The sequence below is a fragment of the Orbicella faveolata genome, unplaced genomic scaffold, assembly GCF_042242905.1.
Source record: "Orbicella faveolata isolate gen_17 unplaced genomic scaffold, um_ofav_v1 contig_3, whole genome shotgun sequence".
In the NCBI taxonomy this organism is placed as follows: Eukaryota; Metazoa; Cnidaria; class Anthozoa; order Scleractinia; family Merulinidae; genus Orbicella; species Orbicella faveolata.
Window position 1 is genome coordinate 5,617,501 of NW_028301558.1, and position 22,127 is coordinate 5,639,627.

At 38.3% G+C, this 22,127-nt stretch overlaps 2 protein-coding genes across 3 annotated transcripts in view; both read left to right on the forward strand.

Annotated features, from left to right (window-relative positions):
• Positions 1 to 10,598, forward strand: part of LOC110068164 (ATP-dependent chromatin remodeler CHD8-like) — a 32,535-nt gene extending 21,937 nt beyond the window's left edge. For both annotated transcript variants that reach the window (XM_020775538.2, XM_020775539.2), the window contains exons 30-43: positions 206 to 279; positions 673 to 771; positions 1,515 to 1,630; positions 1,902 to 1,984; positions 2,197 to 2,312; positions 2,854 to 2,963; positions 3,266 to 3,810; positions 4,334 to 4,570; positions 6,186 to 6,243; positions 6,450 to 6,500; positions 6,636 to 7,063; positions 7,433 to 7,522; positions 7,646 to 7,750; positions 8,228 to 10,598. In XM_020775538.2, the coding sequence (XP_020631197.2) occupies positions 206 to 279; positions 673 to 771; positions 1,515 to 1,630; positions 1,902 to 1,984; positions 2,197 to 2,312; positions 2,854 to 2,963; positions 3,266 to 3,810; positions 4,334 to 4,570; positions 6,186 to 6,243; positions 6,450 to 6,500; positions 6,636 to 7,063; positions 7,433 to 7,522; positions 7,646 to 7,750; positions 8,228 to 8,890 (2,775 nt within the window). In that variant the 3' untranslated portion in view covers positions 8,891 to 10,598. The remainder of the gene's footprint in view (positions 1 to 205; positions 280 to 672; positions 772 to 1,514; positions 1,631 to 1,901; positions 1,985 to 2,196; positions 2,313 to 2,853; positions 2,964 to 3,265; positions 3,811 to 4,333; positions 4,571 to 6,185; positions 6,244 to 6,449; positions 6,501 to 6,635; positions 7,064 to 7,432; positions 7,523 to 7,645; positions 7,751 to 8,227) is intronic.
• Positions 10,599 to 12,623: 2,025 nt separating this feature from the next.
• On the forward strand, positions 12,624 to 20,711 carry LOC110068216 (ras-related protein Rab-2). Its single transcript, XM_020775595.2, has 9 exons — positions 12,624 to 12,763; positions 12,942 to 13,013; positions 13,176 to 13,243; positions 15,475 to 15,557; positions 16,425 to 16,517; positions 18,205 to 18,241; positions 18,699 to 18,773; positions 19,227 to 19,295; positions 19,494 to 20,711. Exons 1-9 carry the CDS (start codon positions 12,718 to 12,720, stop codon positions 19,587 to 19,589), a joined length of 639 nt encoding a protein of 212 aa, XP_020631254.1. The 5' UTR covers positions 12,624 to 12,717; the 3' UTR covers positions 19,590 to 20,711.
• Positions 20,712 to 22,127: the final 1,416 nt, after the last annotated feature.

Consider the following 22,127-nt stretch of genomic DNA (forward strand, 5'->3'; position numbering starts at 1 on the left):
CTTTCTTTTCCTGTGAACAGTGATAATGCAAAATTGAATGGAGGAGACACACAGAACCTTGCAGTGTATTCTTTAGCAACTTCTGAAAGTAACTGCTACAAAAGGAAACTTAATTGCTTGACGTAAAGTCTTTGGTCATAATCTGTTTGGAAATTAAAGATACACCGTCATGTCATAGTATTGACTGTCTCTAATTGACACACAGGAAAGAGAAAGAAAGGAGAGGTTTGAAGAAGCAGTCAGACAGAAAGAACTGAAGAAAGCAGAAATGGCCCAAAAGTGAGTTTTTGCTTGTCCCCATTATTTACTGAAGTGCCTCTATTTGGACAACCTGAGTTGCGCTACAGAAATTGTATTTGCTTACCTTACATCCCTTTACTCTATGGTATCTCAGCTTGGCAAAATTACTTTTTGCTGGCATTGTCTGTAGGGCACGGAGTTCCTGGTGTTGTGGTCTGGCCTTGTCTCATTGGTTGGTGCTTTACATAGGGGAAACCTCATTGCACCTTTCCCCCTTGAACAGAATTGTCTGAGAAAAAAGTTACTATGACTATTGTGACAAGTGCATGCAAGGAGAGGAGGCAGACTGTGATAGATGGTTTTGTAGAACCCAGAGCTAACACTAATTTAACGATTGTTGCTGAATTTAACTGAAATGTTCTTCTCTAACAGGTGGTCCAAGCGTGAAGAAGTGGATTTCTACCGCACAGTCTCCACTTTTGGTGTGGAGTACAATAAGAAAGACGGTACCTACGACTGGTCACGATTCAGGTGAGTTTGGTAATAGCAACATAGTGTCAGGGTTGTCAAAAGTAGCTGGCTTGCTGGCAAGTATTACTGTCTACTTTATGATCTTAGCTGGTTACTCTGCTAGGCTGTTTGTCTGGTTCTTTAGAAGCAGATGTCAAAATTGCCCACCAACTCCAGTAATAAAGCTACCTTCTCCAAAAGTTTGTGACAACCCTGATTATCCTACCTTACGCATGTCCCTCTGTCACAGTCAGTGATTAAAATTTTTGCTGTTCACATCCTGAATGGAGTGATGACATCACCTTACCTACGATGAGACTGTGAGGAGACCCAAGATATGGTAGACTAAGGGACAGCAGTGCTGTAGATTTGTTAATAGTTAAGTTATCGTTGCCAGTGAAAGCTGCTAATTAAGATTAGTGGTTAATCTGAATGACAAGCTTTTGAAATGCAGGTTGTTGACAAAATTTTAGCTTCCAAGTGGTACCCTCATTCTCCTTCTATGTCGGGTTGCTTTTCATTCCTGTTTGCCATGCAGTGTGACAGGTTGAAAATTAAACCAAGAAATACAGTGTACCCTTATGCTGATTGATGACCTTTCCTGTCACTCAGAATATTATTGTATCCTGGCTTTGTTTCGGTTAGAAATAGGTGAGTCCCATGAACCATCTTTGTATAGAACTTCCATCCTTGTAAAGACATAAAGTGACCCTTCTTGAGTATTAGTTTAAAATGTTCATTGCTTTACTTGGTTTTTCCCTCAGACGCCTAGCACGACTGGACAAGAAGAATGACGAGAGATTGACTGCATACTATATTGACTTCATGGCCATGTGTAGGAGAGTTTGTGGCCAAGCCACTGAAGATGATGCAGGACGAGGTTTGTACATGTACTGCATCGTGTAATGGCTTGCTAAGAATGTGTTTGGTAAAAGCCCCTTTTTTTTGCCTGAAGGTGGAGCAGACTTGTAGTTTTAATTAATTTTTGGGTTTAGAGCCTGTGATTAAAATAAGTTGCTGTTCACATCCTGAAAAGTTTGATGAATGCTTCTGTTGTAAATGAGGCTGTGTAAGGTGTTAAAATATTAAAGCTTGTGACTGGCTAGTTAGAATGCTGAGGCTAACAAGATCCGAACTAAATTTAATTACAGGTACAAGTGTGGAAGCTATTTCAGAGGAACGAGCCAGTAGAAGTCTTTACAGGATACAGCTGTTATCAAAGATTCGAGAAGAGGTAGAGTACCGGTATTTTATATTGATAACATTGAACAAAACCACAAAGTTAAGAACAATAGTTTTGGCAGTACAGTTACCATTAACCTCTGAACACTTTATCCCAGTTCAGTTTCAAGAATTGATTAACTACATTAGGAACAATTTAACTGTCTTCAAAGCATTGTTACCCAGTCAAATACACTCTCAAGTCTTGGCTAAAAATGTCCACAGGTTTTACCTCATGAGAAGTTGGATGAGCGCCTTCAACTGGCCCAGCCATCTCCCAGCTTTCCTGACTGCTGGCAGTGTGGGAAGCACGACAAGGACTTGCTTATTGGTGTGACCAAGTAAGCAAAATTAACAATGATTTGTTTTCTTGACTTAAGCTTACATGTATTGTCACTGCTGCTTTTCCAAGTAGGTATTTTTCTAAAACAGTTCAGGAAGTAAGGTTGCTGGGCAACATGTGAACTTTTGATAATTTTGTTTTTGCTTATCATAAGTCTAGGGCCGAGGGCACCTGATCTGTAGTTTTTGTGGCATAAAGCAACTGTAATGTCTCCTCTGTTTTTAAGGGATGCTAGTCAACCCCAGGTTGCCCCTAACTTATACAGCCCCATTTGTACAACTTACATGTAGGTAGTGAAAGGTACTGCGAGAGCATAGGATACTACTGCTTTGGCTTGTGCCCTTCAGCTTTTGATTAGCCTTGTCTTGATTCTCTGGCTCAGCCTCTCAAAATTGCTGTTAAAGCACCATTCAGTAAAAAGACTTGCATTTCTGCTGTTGTTGTTTGTTGAACTTAAGGATGCCTGTTGCAGTAGACAAGTTTGTTCAATGATCAGTGTACTGTTCTCCAGCTGATACTAATTTTGATTATTCTTGTAGACATGGCATCAGCAGAACAGATTTCAATCTTCTTAGTGATCCTGAGCTTTCATTTCTGGAAGTTATATCAAAGATGCCATCAAATCCTGGAAGCACACTCATGAATAAAGGTATAGAAAGTGGAAATATGTGATTTAGTTCCCTCTATTTGCTGCTGCTATGAGACTGGAATCAAACACTGGTTAAGTGTCTAGGTTAATGGCTATGTACGTGTGTTTTGCAGTATCTTGGCTCGTTTCTCAACCATCCTCGCAAAGAATGAAATTTTCTGATAGTGTTCATTGTGGTGACAGATATTCTTTGTTTCTGTAGAACTGGACTCAACCCTTAGAATATTGTTATGCATGTAAAAGATAAAATTGCTACACTTCTTAACTATAGTTAAGCAATTGTAATTGCATTGCTTTTTCAGCTCTTGGCGACGAAAAGATGTCCTCTCCTGCGGGAAGTATCAAGACAGAATCATCAGTTCCATTTGATGGCTTCTCCCCTCTGAACAATGATCATGAAGATAGACAAGGAGAAGAAGCCATCAAAAGTTTTTCTCAGCAACTACCCAACATGGATAAGGTGCCAGAAGTCGATGGCCCAGCTTCACCATCACTAGGTGAACGGACAACAACAGTACCATCCGCCACACCAGTGGCACCAACCTTGACATCAGTGAAAACAGAGGTACAAACTCCATTGAGTGAGACATACAGATCTGGATCTCCAGGTGCTGATATGGTCCCTCCCGCTCAGGATCAGAGTATTGTTAAAGAAGACACTGGTCTAGGTGCAGCAGGAGCAGCTGCGGACCCCAAGACTGAGGATATGGAAGATACCAGTAGGCACAGCACTCCCATTCCTGCTCACCTCAATCCAGCGATGAACCAAGATGAGGACTCGCAACTGAGCTTCAACCAGGAGAGCCAGTCAAGTGAGGCTTCCATTTTCTCTGTGAGGTGGCCCAAGGTATGTAGTGCTCTTAGAAATTAAATAAAAAATGCAACCGATGTCAGTTTGAGAGAGTACACTTGGTCCCTTTTTAATTCACGGCGCTCTGAGGAAGGGCTCGCACTTCAGAGCTTGCTGTTGTGGTTAATTTACTGTTTTGAGTTTCAAGTTTATAAAAGCTACATTTAAGTATTTCGCTTGCCTACCAGTGCAGCCCAACAGTGTCTTGAGAAACCAGTGACTAATAACTTTGTCTATAATGTTAGTTTGGAGGGGTTAACAGTGTGTGAATATGCTAAGATCGATGTTATTTTTTTGTTTATTCAAGTGGTTTTGTTTATTCAAGGACAACTGGCTTTTTTGACAACCCTGTCACTATAAAGAGAAATTAGCTGTTAGGTTGAATTTTTTCTTGGATAGTAGGGGCTTGAATTTATCCATAATGCCGATGGTACTAGGAGAAGCTAAACTTCAGAACCGTGGTAACCAAGGGACTGATCATTCTCCACTAAATAATAAACACTTCATTGTCTTTTTACAGGACAAAGTTGTCATCCAACGTTTGGATCAACTCTGTGAGTGTGTATTGAAGGGAGAATGGCCAATTGTAAGCAAGGTGGCAGATGCCTTACTTCAGAATCAGCTGGCAGCCAATTCGCCATTATCTGGAGGCTATCCAGGTCTTGGAGATGTTGATATGGGTTCATTACCACCTGGCTTTGCTGTTGGCGAAGATGGACAACCTGAGGATCCGTCCAAGGCCTTTAAACTCAAAAGGGTAAGTTTTTATTTGTATCAAGAACCTCCTTGGACAGTTAGGCCTTTGTTACAGTTTCACTGTACGGATGTAACAAGTTGATGGTTTTACTGTTGCATTTAGGTTTTTATAACTATCGGAAGAATACGTGAACTGCAACTGCTCTATATCTTGTCCAGTGTATAATTTACCTATGGAAACAGACTGAAAATACGTTCAATGCTGTACACTGTATGGGGTTTAAGACCATTTCGTTACTAGTAATGGCAGGTGTATCATAAATTGTCTCGAAAAATAACCAGAATGCTGTACGGGATATAGCTATTTATCAAATAACTGAGATACTACGCACGCTCTGATTGGTCAATAGAGTCCCTAAACCTATGTTCTATTGTACCGGTAAACCACGGTTCCCGATCTGTGGCAGCTCTAGGCGCTCTAGGCGGAAACTGAGAACTCGGAACTCTAGCGATAACAAATGTAATAAACAGTTTTGCCTTTCACTGGCTGAGATATCAATAACACGACCATCTTTTCATTCAACATATACATGGAAATTTTCAAGGAAAAACAGGACCAGAAGTTGGTCGTCATATGAAGCTTTATCATTTTTTCTACGGAAAAACTTTTACGCCGACTCCGGTTACGCTTGAGATTGAGTTTAAGGACGTTTTAAACGCTTATTTCGGTGCTTTCCACGGTCTGTGGAGGACGAAGTCAGCTGGGCTTGACCGATCAATTTGGGTTGTCAAAAAAGCAGGGAAAAGATTTCTTTCTATCAGAAATTTTGAGTTTAAACTCAGTGCATGCATGCGTAACACGATAAATGAATTTGATTTCCATAAGCTTTGCTTTCAAGCAATAGTTTTCATTTAGCAAAATACAGAGAGAAACACGGACTTCATTTGGAAGCAGCGTTTCTGTTACTAACCTTTATTCCATTCGCAAAACTTTTGAAAGTTACCGTTAAACACTGCGTTGAATCACTTCGCCAAGCCGACATGAAGTTTGGACTACTTGCACACTTTTCGTACAGCCTTTTACTCTCGTGATGACCGATTCCACCTAGGAATCCCTGCATTTCCCCGTCAGAATGCTTTTTCGTCGCTTTTCTCGGCCGATTTCGTGTCCGGGGCGGAGTCTGTGCTTTCATTCTTTCAGTCGCTGTGATTGGTTTGTCATCTCATGAATTTGATGAGAACAAGCAACTTGATCGCGAAAGTGCATTAAATTTTCCTCTCATTGATAGACTTTTTCTACAGTTACTTCATAAAAGCGATAGATCACTCTTTCTATGGGTTTACTGGCGCAATAAACCACTTGGGATGTTGGGAGAACACGAGAAAAGCTTGTAAATCACTCGCGGCTCGTGATTTACAAGCTTTTCTCGTGTTCTCCCAACATCCCAAGTGGTTTATTGCGCCAGTAAACCTATAGAAAGAGTGGTCTATTGCTTAAATAGACTATTGGTTTTTCTCTTTCGAGAACATTCTGACTACACTCCTCGACAACCTGCGAGGATAAAGATGTTAGTTTTTGTTCATCCTATTGGTGAGGTAACCTTCATGACCAATAAAATTACTTCATCCCTTGACTTACTTATGCTGTTTTTTTTGTTTTTTGTTTTTTTTTTCAGCTTGATGGTTTAAAGCTTACTTTCAAGAAGAACAGACGGAAGAGAAAGAAAGATGCAGGTACGTGCCGGAAAAGAACATTTCGTCGTTTTACCCGAGGGGTGATAAAATTTTCGCCATTTCTTCAACATAGCTACTTGTACAATCTAGTAAGGGATAACTACCAAGACCATTATTGAACTAACATACATGTAGCTGTTATATTACCACTTACATATACGTGACGCATCCAGGAACTAAACTATTTCTTTTGGTTTTTGCTACAGAGATGGGTGAAGGTCTTGCAGAAGATGGAGGGTCAGTTCACAAAGAACCAGGTAAGAATTGACTTAAAGAATTTAGAGGGAGTTAAGAAGTACTCTCCTTGTTCTGTACTCGACATGACGTAAGCTTGCACATTGGTTTGGAAATCTTTTATTTCATTTGTATTAATTATATGTGGATTTTCGTAGGTCACCGAAAAATGCTTGCCCGAGTTGATGGAGAATGGAATGAAGCCATGATGAACATGGAAGTACCAGGTCATGACTTCAGATGGGATCCTGCCATGGGCATGAAACCTCCGAGGAAGAAGAGAGTGTCGAAAAAAGAAAAAGGCGAAAAGCCCGAAAAGCCACCTTCTGGGAAGAAGCGAGGGAGGAAACCTAAAACCGATAAGCTCGGATCTGCGGGCAGATTGGCTGACACTGGTGGTGCAGTGGTTCCATCTGATGGGGCTGCCCTGGAATGGACTGGCTTTTCTCTTCCAAATAGAATGGAGGGAGGTGTGAATCAGGTGCCTGTGATAGAAGAAGTGTCTGCTGGTCATGCGAGAGCTGTCCTTGCAAAGTCACCCCATGAAAGTGGAACAAATCCTGCTTTTCCAGCTTTTTCAGATGAAGTAGGTTTATCTGTGTTAAGGTTGTGTGAAGTCTTGATTTTCACCTCGTCAATAAAGACACACGCAGCTCTTTCAACAAGTGCTTAATTTTTGTTTAATACTAATTTCTACTTGTGTCTGCCATTCGTTGTTAACTCAAATGATGGTTCAATCTGCTTGTTGATGTGACGTTGATTGCGAGCTAAGTCTTCCTTTTTATTCTGTCAAAAATCACTGCTTCCCTTGCAGCTTGGCGTGTTGCAGTAAGTTGCTAATTTTTGTACACAAAATAAAAAGTTTTAGGCTGAGAAATCCACAAACCTGTATGTTCGCTTGTAATTTTCAAGAGCTTTAACCAGTTCTACTAAGAACTTCTTTTTTCGTGTTTAGTTCAAGAATTCAAGAATGGAAGGGGAGTCACGTGGCACAAGTGGACAAGAGGAACATGTTGCCGTTATTGATAGAGAAACGGGAAGAAAGGTTTGTATATTTCTGTGTTTTTCTTGTTTTTCTCCGTGACCCTATCAGTCCTCAAGCGTGGGTTATTCTCATTAGAGTCGGACAAAAGACACTCTCATGATGATGAATTGTTTTTCCTTTTAGTTGGTAGGAAATGTAGCACCAACGCTTTCTAATCTTGTGGACTGGCTCCAGCAAAACAGCAGTTATGATGTCGCTGAAGAGTCTACAGCATTTGTCCGTAGCAAGGTATGTTAACTGTAGGTTCGGGAAAACGTGTAATAACATTTGGAGCTCAGTCACGGTATTTTGGCCACCAACAAAATAACCTTTAATTGAAAAAAAAAATGGAAATAGTGGTTTACTAAGATTGAAAAACACCGAAGGGACAATAACACAACGTAAAGGAACAAACATGGTTAAGGATGGAGAAGATTCACGCGGATTACAAACGACGAATTTGAGAAAAAAAAAAGTAGGCTAAACTTTTCAAGATGCGTAAACCGTAACGTGGCCATGTGATAGTTCAAGCTTCAAGGGACACTTTCCTTGGAGAGGTGTAATGTTCCTCTATAAATTATTTAAAAAAATAACACAGTCGTAGACTTGTACACAGAAACACGGCAAAGCAGACAAGTAACTTCAACCTCCGTGAAGTGAAAGTGAATCGATGTGGTAAACTGGACCCGTTTGACGGTATTGCATTGTACTCATTGTTCATTTCAGGGTATTTTACCCCCTTCCCTGGTGAGCAGACTGTCTCACGGTGCAAAACAGTCGAATCCTACCACGCCCACAGCTGCTGGACCACAAACTTCACACCATTTATACGGATCGTACAATGAGATGAATTATGGTACTGCGGTGTCTAAGTCTCAGTTTGATTCATCATCACTCTCGACGTCATTGACATCAACCGCTACCTCCAGCACTCACAGTGAACCCACCCGGGCTTCGTTCTCATATGACTCGTCCCAGTTTGGGAATTTTCCGCATGCCATGCCTTTTGGCCCATTTGGTCACATGCCTTATTACGCGTCGTATGGAATGGGCATGCCAGCAAATTCCCAGGGAACCACTTCGTTCGGCGAGAATGCTTCGTCAAAACCGGCACAATCACCAGTCAGCCCTAACCCGTCCGCTTCACAGGTCATGTTCAATAACTCTTATTCGTCACTGTATGCGGGACAGCAGCCTGGGAATGGACTGCAGGGTTACGCACCTGCTATGGCATCAAATGCTTTTTCGTTTCCACTTTTGAACAATGGTAATCTTGCGTCGTCGCCCCTGTCGTCTAAAGGCGATTTCTTACCAGACAGCGCAAGCCATGGTTCTTCGAGTATTGGGAGTGATATTTCATCGCAAGGCAGTCCAGACAATGATTGCTGATGGCAAGATACTTGAGTAGCTCTTGCCAGCAGTTTAACATATTCAAAGGCTAAGCCAATGGTTAGATAATAGAGATTGAAAGCCTAACCTTAATATTGACTTAAGCTATTTCTTAAATTTGCTTAAAATACTAGCGGTAGTAAAGGGGAATGCATTTATATCTTTAGTAAAGTGTCGGTATATGTAGTCACTAGTGGACGATAGACAAAGCTCTCTTGCATAAATTCAGCTAAACATTTGTTTTGTTTTTAAGCATGGGCTGGTTTTGGAGCTTTTTACACTCGAATATTGTACGTGACTATCGTTTGCTGTCAAATAACTGCACTAAAAACCAAGAAATTTGCGTTTATGGCCAACTCGATAGAGAGAAGCCGTCGAGAATTGTTGAATTCTGAATCCAAAACTGAAACGGCTTCTCTTTTTTTTTTCGGAGATCCTTCCTGATGCAATATTTGCAGAAATTATTATCTACCTTCAGTGCATTCGCTTTTCTTTGCTTGTTTGTTTGTTTGTTTGTTTGTTTTTTGTTTTGGATTCTTGGTCAAGAGAGGGCTTTCTAATCCATATACTTATTCTTATATACATATGCATGATTTATATAAATATATAATATACAAACTTGCTACGCCTTTGGGCATTGTACATTGAATCGACTTAGACAATAATTTTTATAATGACAATCCTTTGTTCTATAAAACCGGACATCAGTTTATTGGTCTCCTCGTCTACAGTGAAAGAAAAAAATAATCGAAGACTCGAAGATTCTGCCATTGGTGCAAAAATTAATATATTGCAGCAGACCTGCTATTTATTTTGTGATCAGAATATTTGCACAAACTTCTAGACAACGTTTTGTACCTTTTTATCGACACGTCTGCTCCTGGTAAACATTCTGAAACAATCAATTCAATTCAATCAAGCTATCATTGAGGACAACAGAAACTTATTTATTATTATGAATCTCCTCGAAGCTGCATCAACCGTACTTATAATGTCTTACAAATGCAGTAAATATCAGGTTAACCTTTTTGTCGCTGGGAAAATGCACAGTCGTTCGTTTTCTTTTCGTTTTTTTTCTTTTTCTTGGGGTGCTCTCAGTGTTAATTACTTACAGTTATACATTAGTGGGTGTGTGCCTCCAATATATCAGGCTTTTTTTGTTTGCACCCCTTGCCGTCTTCTCTAGGAACAGGGTTTCATTATGTTAATTATACTTTGTATATATGACTCCTGGGAGCTATTGATTTTTAGGCAGCTTCCTTCACGCTTCCCCAACTAATAAGCCAACGTTTGAGGACGAAACTCTTTTTACAGAGGTGTCATTGTGTATCGCTTGGTTAATCTCGAGGCGGTTTCAGTGTGGAGTGTAGAATCGTTTCTGCTAGGAGATTAATTCAAGTGACAGCTTACAAATGGGGGAAATGTGTAAGAGGCGTAGATTTACAAACTTCTTGTCTTCGTATTGTGGCCTGTTACTAGTGTAGAAGGAGTTAGATCTTAGGGGGAATGTTTCTGGAGTCAGTACATTGTAGGCCACTTTTCGCTATGACTGTGTATTTATTCTTGTGATATGAAATGAATCTCGAATTGACTGAGTTAATTTTGATATAAACTTGTCTGTATTTAATGGACTGTATTTATTAATTTGAATGAAAATTTTTACAAATATTTTTAATAAATCTCTGCTGCTCTGGTGTCTCTTAACGAGTCTTGGCTGAAGTCTTGTTTTCTTTTGTTTGTTTGTTTGTTTGGTGTTCTCGTTTTGAAGATCTTCACAACGATCACATTATAGGCTATGTTCGAGTAGCCATTTGCCTCTGTTTCAAAGCGAGTCCTCGGGCAAAACTTGTTACACGAAAATAAGTTCGATCTACTTGAGAACGAACGTGCTGTTATAATGGTTTGGTTCGCGGACTCGTTTTCGCGCAGACAAATGTACTACCGGACCTATTACTAAATGTCTTCCACATCGAATACTACCTAGACCTTCCAGAATGACCGTGGAAGGGAAATGGGTACGACTGCAAGTTCCTACAGAAATTCGTTTTTCGTATGGAAGAATCAGAGTATTCTGTTTTAGTTCAAGCAATCGAAGGCAAAATCAACTGTTTTCAACGCATATTCCAACCCATGGTAAACATGTCGCCCACAATGGCTACGAGGCGAGCCGTTTTAGATTGGTTTTAGATTTGATTTGATTTGATTGGTTTCACAAAAGCCATAGTTCCAAAGACATCAAATTTTGAAGCGGATCCAAACCTTGCATACGTTATTCCCTCACATCTTTGGAACGAACCGGAGTAGACTGTAAATTCAGAGAAAATTTATGGGTTTCGTTGATGCACGTGATGAATTTGATCACCCTAAAAATGTATCCCGATCGAGATCGTACCAAAGGAGACCAAAGGAGAGTTCATTGATTTTGTGAGGTCGGGCTGGAGGTTCGAACTCTAGTCTGAATTTCGAAACAGCATTTCGAGAGAGATCGAGAGACGCGATTTCTGTTTTACCTCTATGACCAAAAAATTGAGATATTATTTCTCCCTTACCTGAATACCATGCCAATAAATTAAAGCTGTACCTGAAGTTATTAAATTGTCATCGAAACCTTACTTCTAGTCAAACTAACCGGAGTGTTTATCGGGGCATTGCTAATTAAGCTAACCAGGGCTTGAAGAAATTCAACACTTAAATTCGAAGCTCGAAACTTCATCCCGTGCCCATAAGATAGGCAGCCGGTAGACCCCCCTAGAGGAACGCACCCCATCGACCCAAGGTGTGCGGAAAATTGCCCTGGTTTTGCTTTTATTAATTATGTCAATCAATCAATCAATCAATCAATCAACCAAGTCGAGTTGTCAGGAGGTGTCACAGGCAGGAGACACCTTTTTTTGTACAACTTGTCTTATCTCGAAACGACGCAACAGAAGCACGAAACATTGCCTTTGACATCAGCGCCTTTACGGTGCGACTACTCCAACCAAGGCCACCCGACAAAATTTTCTACCAATTTAATGGATAAAAATCGTGGAGGACCGTGGAGGTTAAGAACAAATTATCCATGTAATCAAGCTGCACATTACAAGATTTTAGAAAGTGCCCTAAGAAAATACGCGCGTTGATTGGTTAAAAATCGTGTTTCTATTAAACAATTAGATTCTGAGCTCGAGGTTTCTATCGCGAGATTCTATTACGCATGGAAATCGAGAGTGAATAATCTAATTTTTTTAGTGTAAATCTACCAGTCGATCAGAACTTTATCTAAATCCTCTCGACAGACACTTCGAAAACGCCAAGAAGCGGCCGTCAGTTTGTTAACAAGGGCACACTGCTACGCTACTCACTATATCTATCACACAATAGATAGTGAGTAGCGTAGCCAATCAGAGAACGGCATTCGTGATAGAACGCTGGTAGATTTATATTAAGATAGAAACACGGTACATGTTTTCTATTTCTTAAACAAAGGCAACAGATTTGTGGTCATTTTGAATAATTTGGTGAAAAAGGGGCGGAAGTAAATTTAAGTATAAATTAAATTAATTAATAAGTGAGAGAACTAATAGTAACTTGACAAATCTCACGGGGAAAAGTACTTACTACTGATACAAGTAAAATTGAGGAAGAATACTGGATTTCATACATATACACGGAGATTTATTCACTGGAATCTGAAGTTGCTCTGAGAGAGCCTAAGACGAACGATGCTACGTGGCCATGCCATGTGACGTCACGCGCATGGGCATTCGCTCTCTCATTAATAAGTTAGGAATGACATCATAAACAGTGGAAGAGAAAGAAAGAAAACTCGAGATTCAATCGTTAAAATGTCTTACGCATATCTTTTTAAGTACATTATTATAGGAGATACAGGTCAGTAAGATATTAGGGTAGATATTGATTCGTTTTCCTTCCGTCCTTTTTGTAGAAATACGGGTTAAATTCTGAGCCCATTTGAAAGATCAAAAATGGACGCCATTGATCGTATTGTGGTTTTCAAGATCATTTGTTGTCAATGTTTGACTGCTTTGGTCGTTTTTCGTTGATCTAGGAGTTGGAAAATCATGTCTTTTACTGCAGTTTACAGACAAACGTTTCCAACCTGTCCACGACCTCACGATAGGTAAGTTTGCGTAGAAAAATGGCGCTATGTCTGAAAGCAGCAACCGGCATCCAATTTGAGTTTATTGACCACGAGAGATGAATCTTCACGTAAACTTCCACATTCTCCTTTGCGCGTTTGACTGCGTGTTAGTAATTTAAATTATTTCTTTATTTCGTTCAGGTGTTGAATTTGGAGCTAGAATGATTACTATCGACGGCAAACAAATAAAACTGCAGATTTGGGATACGGTAAGATTTAAAATTAAAAAGTCTTTTCACCATTATTGAATGGACAACATGTAAACTTACAAAGAAAATAAATTTTGAAAGAAGCTGATCGAGGTATTGAGAAAGGAATTTGCGGGATTTTCTTTGTGTGAAACGTTTGATTTCGCTGTGCTACATCTGGGTTCAATCTTGGCTTTTGATTGAAAGCCACATCAAATTCCCTTATTCAACGACCGAAAAAAACGCGAGTTGGCATGAGGTATATATTTCACAAACTCTTTCTGTTTTTGTTTGGCAAGTAATCGTTTGACATCGTTCTCGTGCTCTTCCTGTCAATTTGTATTAAGACAACGTAGATGTCATTTTTTTCCCCCTTCGTTTTTCCAGTTCATTAAATTGTTTTTTCCCACCGGTCATTCTCTTAATTCAATGATGGAAAACACTTGTATCCCCAGCAGGCCAATTTCCTTTCAGTTTTTCTTCTTTAGAGAATTGGGAAAGAGCATGAGATTTAATTGTATCAGATTTCTATTTATTTTCATTTTAAAAGTAAGTTATTTTCTCTTTTAGTAGAATTTATTTATACTCTAAATTTCAACATGTGCAACCTATCTTGGTTCTCTGATGAATTTATCAAAGTGTTTGGGTCTGGAGATTATGAATTTCTTTTAACTGTTGGTTATGTTTATACAATTAGTCACTGCATCTTTATTTCCTGAATCATTCATTGTTTTCTAGGAACAAAAGAAGATCATACCTCGGAATATTTACACCTGTACCTATTCAGGTCAAAATGAATTTAAACTAGTTTTATTTCAGTTTTCCTTTCTCCAGATTTATTACTGTATTCCTTAAGCAAAGAAAGATACAAATTAAACTAGCTTGAAATCATTTTGACCTGAAATTCAGCTACATGTTTTCAGCAATCTTCATCTAGCAATGGTCTCTTTCAAAATAAGAGAAACACGACTGTGTAAGTTTGGACTGCAGATATGCAAGGAGAATCAAGCAAACATTTTGCCATGTATTTATCTCTAAATTTACTGGCTTGATTGGGTTTGGTAGATAAATGCGTGGAAAAAGTAAAACTACAGTGTATCATTCCTTCAATCCCTGAACATCACCAGTCCTTAGCATTTACAGTTGAAAATCTTTGGAATGATATCTTGAATTTACAAACTGCAGATCTTTCAGGAATGTCCCAGCCTATTTCTCCCATTTTCAAAATGGGAAGGTTCATCATGTGTAAAGGACTACCGTATTATATTCTTACTCTTTTTGTATGCATGGACTTAATTTTACAAAAACAGGATAGTCAATTTTAATGAAAGTGAATTTCCAATTTGAAAAAGAAACTCTTAGAGAAAATAAGTCCTGTTGAAAGGAGCTAAATTGTTGTGAACAATTTTGAGAATTGTTCTTTGCGTTATCTAAAGATTTTAAAGCTGTAATTTTACACAGATGTTGGACAAAATTTAAATCAGGGTGACCTCCTCTTCTGCAACAGGCAAAACCTTATAGTCTACTAGTCAGCATTTACAATACGTCTTCCCTCCATTGTGCATGTATGATTCGGAGACAGAGAGAGTCAACAGGAATAATCAAGTACACCGACATATTAAAGGCTAAAAAGGGTTTTGCAGGATACTTTTGGTTGCTGTTTAATTTTGCATTTCTTGTTTTACAGTTACAAGATAGGGGTGTAACGATTCATATTCCTTGGGATTCGATTCAATTTTGATTATTGCCTTTCAATTTCGATTCTTTCAATTCAGTTATGTAAAATATTAATGTTTTTTTTTTTAATTCTTACAATATGATACACAATGTTAACAACATACAACCCTAAATCTTAAATTTGAGGATGCAATGAGCATGTTGCATATGGTTTGCCTTATTTGGAAATTCTCAAGGGGTGGTAGAAGGGCAACATTTTAACCAAGCAACACAAAATGGCGCAGGAACTGCAAACGTCTTTACTCGTCAATCAAAAAAAGCATATTTTAAAGAGTTCTGGATTCTGATTTAACAATATAATAACTCACTGAGGAACCCTGGGAAAGGTATGCAAAAAATCGAACCAAAATCGAAACGTGGAATCAAAGAATCGTGAATCGAACCGAACGGTCATAATCGCGGTTAATTGAGAATTTGATTAATTGTTACATCACTATTACAAGAATAAGTTGTAGTAAGTTAGTTTTCTTTAGCAAGATATCCTTTGAATGGACATCACAATTTTGTATTAATAGGCTGGTCAAGAGTCTTTCCGTTCCATCACACGTTCATATTACCGTGGAGCTGCAGGCGCTTTGTTAGTTTATGACATCACAAGGTGAGTAGTATTTTAAGTAGGCATCATACAACTCCATGTATCACCTTCAATTCCCAAACTGTCTGGAATTTGGAATTGATCAGCAGGGGTTTCAATAAGGTTTTCAACACTAGGGCATCAGGATATGACATCTGGGTAGAAAATTGGGAAGTCACATAAAAATAGCATGAGACAGCACCAGTGCTATATAAAATATTGTTAAAGCAGCTGGGAAAGCTCTGTTCACAGCCAGCCAGTTTGCCTGGTGTTTGGCTCTCAGTGAAACTCCTGGACCATACAGTGTTTGTGACTAAACTTGACTCCTTTAAGCAACCAGTAATCTGACACAACCTTATTGTTTGTCAGGTCTAAGAATCACTCCTGGGAAATTCATGAGATTGACATGTGATCTCTGTAAAATGAAAACAATTTTTCAGCTGTTTTAATACAATAAATTTTGATGTTCAAACAAGACTTGCTATTGTGTATGGTTGGAAAAATATCAATGTATGAATGATTAATGTATTGATGTTATTTTGGCAGACTGTTGTCATCTGTCAAAAGAGCTTTTTATACACTAATGGAACAGCAAACAATAGTTTTTCAAACAGAAAGGCTAAAACCTTTCACACACATCTTTTAAAAAATGATTTCAAAACCAAATATTTTGAGCAATCAAGTCATCGTCAGGGAATATCAAGATAATGCATATCGGCCACTTTTAAGTTGAAAATTTTCAGTGTTAAATTTTATATTACCTGTAAAAGACAAATTCTGGATTTAACTCATTAACATTTGCTATAATCAAAACCATGCCCTGTTTTGAAAGCGAAAAAAAGAAAAACAATTTGGAGACTTCTCAGCCAAAGCATTGTATTGTTATTGCAGGAGAGATACATTCAATCATCTGACAACATGGCTTGAAGACGCTCGGCAACATTCTAGTTCTAACATGGTCATCATGCTGATTGGAAACAAGAGGTAAGGACTGAACCTGCAGTGGAGTGTGATCAAAATAAATCATTGTATGGTGCTATTGGATAGCAATAGAAATAGCGCTATATAAATAAATTATTAGTATTAAAATCTTGACCATATGACCATCAGGATCAGAGCTTGTGGGAAAAATAATCTTGGCAATTTTGTGGTTTAAAAATCTGTAACTTTTAGGAAAAGTATCTTGTTACTCTTTTCAACCTTTTTCTCGCATTCCCTCCCTGGGGAAAAAAAGAGACCCTGAGAATGACTTTGTACTCTTTTCTTTTTCTTCAAAGAACACTTTGCACATCAGATCCATTTATGTATTGCACAGCATGCAGTTAGCAGAAAATAGAAAAATAAGTCTTTTCTTTCATTAGGGGGACTTTCCACACAACCAAAAATTCCTGTTTGCACACAGGCTGCCCAGACGTTGAATACAATTAATATGTGACATTATGCTGTTGGCGATTGCTTTACAATTTTAGCTGTTTAAGACAATGTATGAGAATGCTTCGAAAATTACTCTAAATGCTATGTGTAGAAAATAATTTGAATAAAATGGCTTACCTTATGTTTGCATTGCGTTATTTTGATGTCTCTGGGTTCCTGGAAGTGGTTTAGAGCCATTTTGGTGAGTTTTACTTTCTGGCGGTTTGCTTCCCCTAAAGAGAAATGAAAGGCGGGTGACCCACTGACCCTATGGCCCGCACTCAAAGCTCTGTAAATTCCACAAAAATGGTGTAATCTGATCAAAATTACCTCATGGCAGCTGTTGATAACTCTTCTTCCCATTCGCTTTCTCCCAATGTTTCAAAGTTTATCTTAACCACCCGAGAATTGCTGGTTTACCAGCTCTTGCTTTCCATTTCAGCTCTGTCTCCATCCGTAACCAATTATCTTAGTCACAGGATTTGAATTTTGTGACAAAGTCACCACCAACTGAAGCGGTTGGAGGCGACTTTGTCATGATGGCCCGGTCACTAAGCTAGAAATTCAAACCCTATGGCAGATTGAGATGGAGCAGAAATGGAAAGCAAGAGCTGGAAAACCAGTGATTCTCAGGTGGTTCAGATAAACTTTGGAACCTTGGGAGAAAGCGAACGGGGAGAAGAGTTATCGACGGCTGCCATGAGGCAATTTTGAAAAGATTAGACCATTTTTGTGGAATTTATGGAGCTTTGAGTGTGGGCAGTCTAGCCAGTGGGTTGCCCCCCTTTTCGTTTCTTTTTGGGGGAAGCAAACCGCCAAAAAGTAAAACTCACCTAAATGGCTCTAAACTACCTCCAGGAACCCAGAGACATCAAAATAACGCAATGCAAACATAAGGTAAGTCATTTTAGTCAAATTATTTTCATTCATTGTTTCATTGATGGACATGTACCGTAAAATGTCGCATTTACACCATTTGCTTTCAACCTTTCAATTTTCGATGAGCTGATTATCAAAATACTAAATAGTTAAATTTTTATTTAAATATAATTAATAATTAATTTATAATTATAGTCCAGTGTTTTAGCTGTACCAGTTACTGGCAGATTTTGTTAGTTACTTGGTCACTTGTGTTAATAGGATTAATGTCAACATATGATGTACTTTACAGGTTTTGTTAGTATAAAGGTTTGCTGCTACTGGCTGTTTGATGATGCTTTTGCGCTATAAAGTTAATGACTTTCTTCTTCATCCATAGTGATCTTGAAGCTCGTCGCGATGTAAAGAAAGAAGAGGTAAACTTTACGTGAAGTTTGTACTCCTAAAGAATAGCTATTGGGGCAAGAGTTTTCATTGATTGTTGAGAAAATTTATTTCTCAATTGGTTTCTTAAAATTAGCAAACCTTTGTTGTTGTTTCAAAAGACTCTGAAAAGGCATTTATGTCTTATTGATTTTTATTGGAGACTTACTAAAATGGGATTTAAGTTAATTTTACTGTAACTATTTATTAATCTTGAGTAGATTTTATTTTGTTTTGAGTCTATTCAGCTGAAGCACTTGCTCATTATCTTTGAATGGAACAGCCTTAGTCTGCTGAACTTGGACATGTGAATCATATAACAATATGGAATCTACTTGAATGAACGCTTAATAGAATGTTTCTGATAACCAAGTCTTTGGCACTCTTATGTCTGTTCACCTGACTCCTACCCACAGTGTTTGATGATTTTGTTGTTATTTTTTTCATTAGGGTGAAGCTTTTGCTCGGGAGCATGGCCTCATTTTCATGGAAACCTCTGCAAAGACTGCAGCAAATGTAGAAGAGGTGAGATGCTGATATTTGATTTTATTATTCGATCATAGTTTTCTAACCTGTCAGTGCACTTGCTTACCCCAATACAAAAGGTTTCTTTCCTCTCCGTTCATTTCAATCAAATCTGACCAGCAAAGTACTGGTATGGAATAGCAAGCCTCCCACTTTTCATGTAGCTTTTAGCTTTTGTGGAAGAAATTAATAAATGCCCATGATGAGGGCAGAGCTTGCTTTCCTTTCATGAGAATCATTCCCATGCAACTGAACAGTGATACAAAGAGATAAAAATAAAGATTCACCATGAGGGACATATTCATGATTTGTCCAGGAATATTGTATTAAAACTAGAAAGCAGATTTAAAAACATCTATGTATAGACTATTATGCATGTATTTTATGGGAAAGTAAATATGGATATTAATGGTTTTTTTTTGCTTTTTTTTACATTTCTTTTGTACCTGTTAGGCTTTCATTAATACAGCCAAGGAAATCTACCAAAAAATCCAAGAGGGTGTTTTTGATATTAACAATGAGGTGAGACCTATTTTGTATGATGTTACCGGTATGTTGAACACTTAAATTGATTTATTTCTTGTTGAAGTTTATTTAAATGGTTTGTTACCCAGACTCCATTGCATTTACCATCATACCATCATACTGGTCACACGAATGTTGTACTTTCCTCGTAAGGCAGAAAAGATATTCACTCTGACATTGGCTTTTAATTCCTAGGCTAATGGAATCAAGATTGGCCCTCAACATTCACCATCTAACCCTTCAGTACCTCTGGGAGGTGGCCGAGCTCAAGATAGTGGAGGCTGTTGTTAAATCTTGAACACAGCAGGCTCTGAATACACTGTTCAGTTTATTTTCACCATGGATCTTAAAACATCAACCTTTGAATTGAATCTCTTGACACAATTTCAAAGAGACAAGGAAGCTTGATTGATAGTGCAACTGTAATGAAAGTTTAATAGAATGGAATGGTTTAAAACTGTTAAATTTTCTGTAAGGAAGGGGTGGAGTGTTGGAATGCTTTGTGAAGTCTGCCAGTAGAGCCTGCAATAATGCCATAAATTTCATTGCTAACTTCTTGGTTATTTCTGTTGTTAACACCAATTGCGTCTTAGAGGGAAGTTCTTCCTACACGTGAGGTTTTGGTTTCATCACATTCACTCCACACTTAGATCAAAACGTTTAGTCATTTTTAGGTAGATAATCACCCAGGGGAAGTAAAGCGATCAACAAGCAAAGTCTCTCAACTGATACTATGGCATTTTTAAGGAAATTAGTTAGGAGAATTTGTTTGTTGACATTGCTACCAAAATCCTTTTTTTACTGGTTTCAAACATTCCATTTTTTCCCGTCTATAAGAGGTCAGACCTTAAACTCATTACACTCTGTATGACACAGTATCAAGAAGCTAGAAATGAAACAACTTAAGAGGCTCTGCTGGTATAGATGTGGTTGGTTGTCAGTAATATTAATGATGAGAGATTTTTACAAAATGCACTGTTATTTTTTGAAATTTATTCCTTATTCCATGTAAGTTCGTTTCAAGCAGATTCACCCTGAACAGCAGTTTGCTTGAAGTAGTTTGTTTTCTACAAGACTGTTTTAGTCAGGTCTGGCAATGTGCCTTCTTTTTGAACTGACAAATACTTATTCAGTGTATTATACTGCTGTTCAGTTGTCTAAAAATACCACAACTAAAGTGACTTGAGAGTTGAGTCTGTAAAGTTAAATCAATGACTCCTGCAAGGGTGACAAAATATTTTATCTGAATTAATTCAAGGTTTATGCAATCAAAATACAATGTGGTGCATGTTTTTTCCTTGCCATCGCATTTAAGTTTACAGTACCTCCTGTTAATGAGCATGTAGTTCAAGTGTCCATAGAAAATATTAATGTGTGGCTGTATCCTGTCCAATAAAGAGTACCTATAACCAAGTTAAACTGTGTTGTTGATGGTTTTGAAACTTGTCTAGAAAACTTGTAGAGAAAAACAAGTACAGGACTGTTCCCTGAATAACACTACAATATAGAGCTGAAAAACAACAAGGCCTGGGTTTCTATAGTTCTTGCTTATTGCTCTTTGGTGGGCTTAGCTTATTATGAGGTAGGCTTATCATGGAACTTGAAATGTTAAAGTCACTGGGCTTTTTTCGGAAAGGATTTATGTCTGAAAGTGGTTTAGAAATAGAACAATACAAAAATAAGAACAAATGTGAACACTACAAATCAATCAGTTGTTTTATTGTAGGATTTTTTGATTTCACTGTAATGCCTTGATCGAAGATAGTGAGGACTATATTAAGAACACTACTGGAAACAGCAAGTAAGGCTTTCATCTGGAAAAGTAACGAGAACTGTGGAGACTGAAGAACGTTCCTGTCCAGGAAATTAAACAGGGTTCTATTGGGTGGCCCCTGGGGGAGGGGGGGTACTCCCAGAAAAGTTGGGTAGGGGTATGCAGCCCACTTCCCAAAACCCATACCCTATTTATGACCTGGCCCAAAATTCGATACCCTATTTATGACCTTTGTAGCTGGCACAGTTGCCCTAAACATAAGTTATGAAGTGCTTTTGTCAATGGTCTCATTGACAATGATGAAAAAGGAGCTTTTTCCAAGAAACATACCCAATTCAAGACTAGAGTGCTAAGACCATATCCTATTTAACACCAAAATGGCTAAAATCGATACCCTATTTATGACCAAAATGGCTGAAAAACCCTACCCTTTGGGGCCACACATACCTGTATAGCCCATATAAGGAAGTACCCCCCCGGGGGGGTGGCCATTTAGACGATCTGTCTCGGTCACGGCTGACCAACCTTGAAATCTTTAGCCTAAAATCTTCAAGTTTGTGAGTTATTAATCTGTTTTTATTATTATCGTTATAATCATCATCATCATCATCATTATGGTTAACATCATCATTATCGTCGTCATTATTATCATCATTATTATTACTATACATGTATTATATCATATATCATATTATACAAAAATAAGAATAACGACCACACTTAATAAACAACAACAACTAAACAAATATTTCAAAGCTTTATAAACCATTTTAAGCAACCAGGTCACCTAGGTAAACTGTTTGCTTTGATCTGTTGATCTTTAATCAAGAAAGTAACTTGGGAGAACTTTGGTAAGTGTCTGGAGTGAAAGCAGATGTAACTGTGCGAGTTTTGCAACTTGAATCATCACCTATCGTTTGATGAAGGTCTGGATGGAGTTTTATAACTGACCAAGACTGAGAATTAGTCAAAATTTTATTTTGCGATAGCTGCAGAAATTCTCGAGCGCTCATCGGCGAATTTTCATTGTCGATAAGCGGACAGACACATGAATT

Bases quoted from the DNA above. Each gene is read 5' to 3' on its own strand.
- LOC110068216 (XM_020775595.2), top strand. From the start codon at position 12,718: ATGTCTTACGCATATCTTTTTAAGTACATTATTATAGGAGATACAG. The intron at 13,014-13,175 runs GTAAGTTTGCGT...TATTTCGTTCAG, and splicing joins TGTCCACGACCTCACGATAG to GTGTTGAATTTGGAGCTAGA. The intron at 18,242-18,698 runs GTAAACTTTACG...TTTTTTCATTAG, and splicing joins GCGATGTAAAGAAAGAAGAG to GGTGAAGCTTTTGCTCGGGA.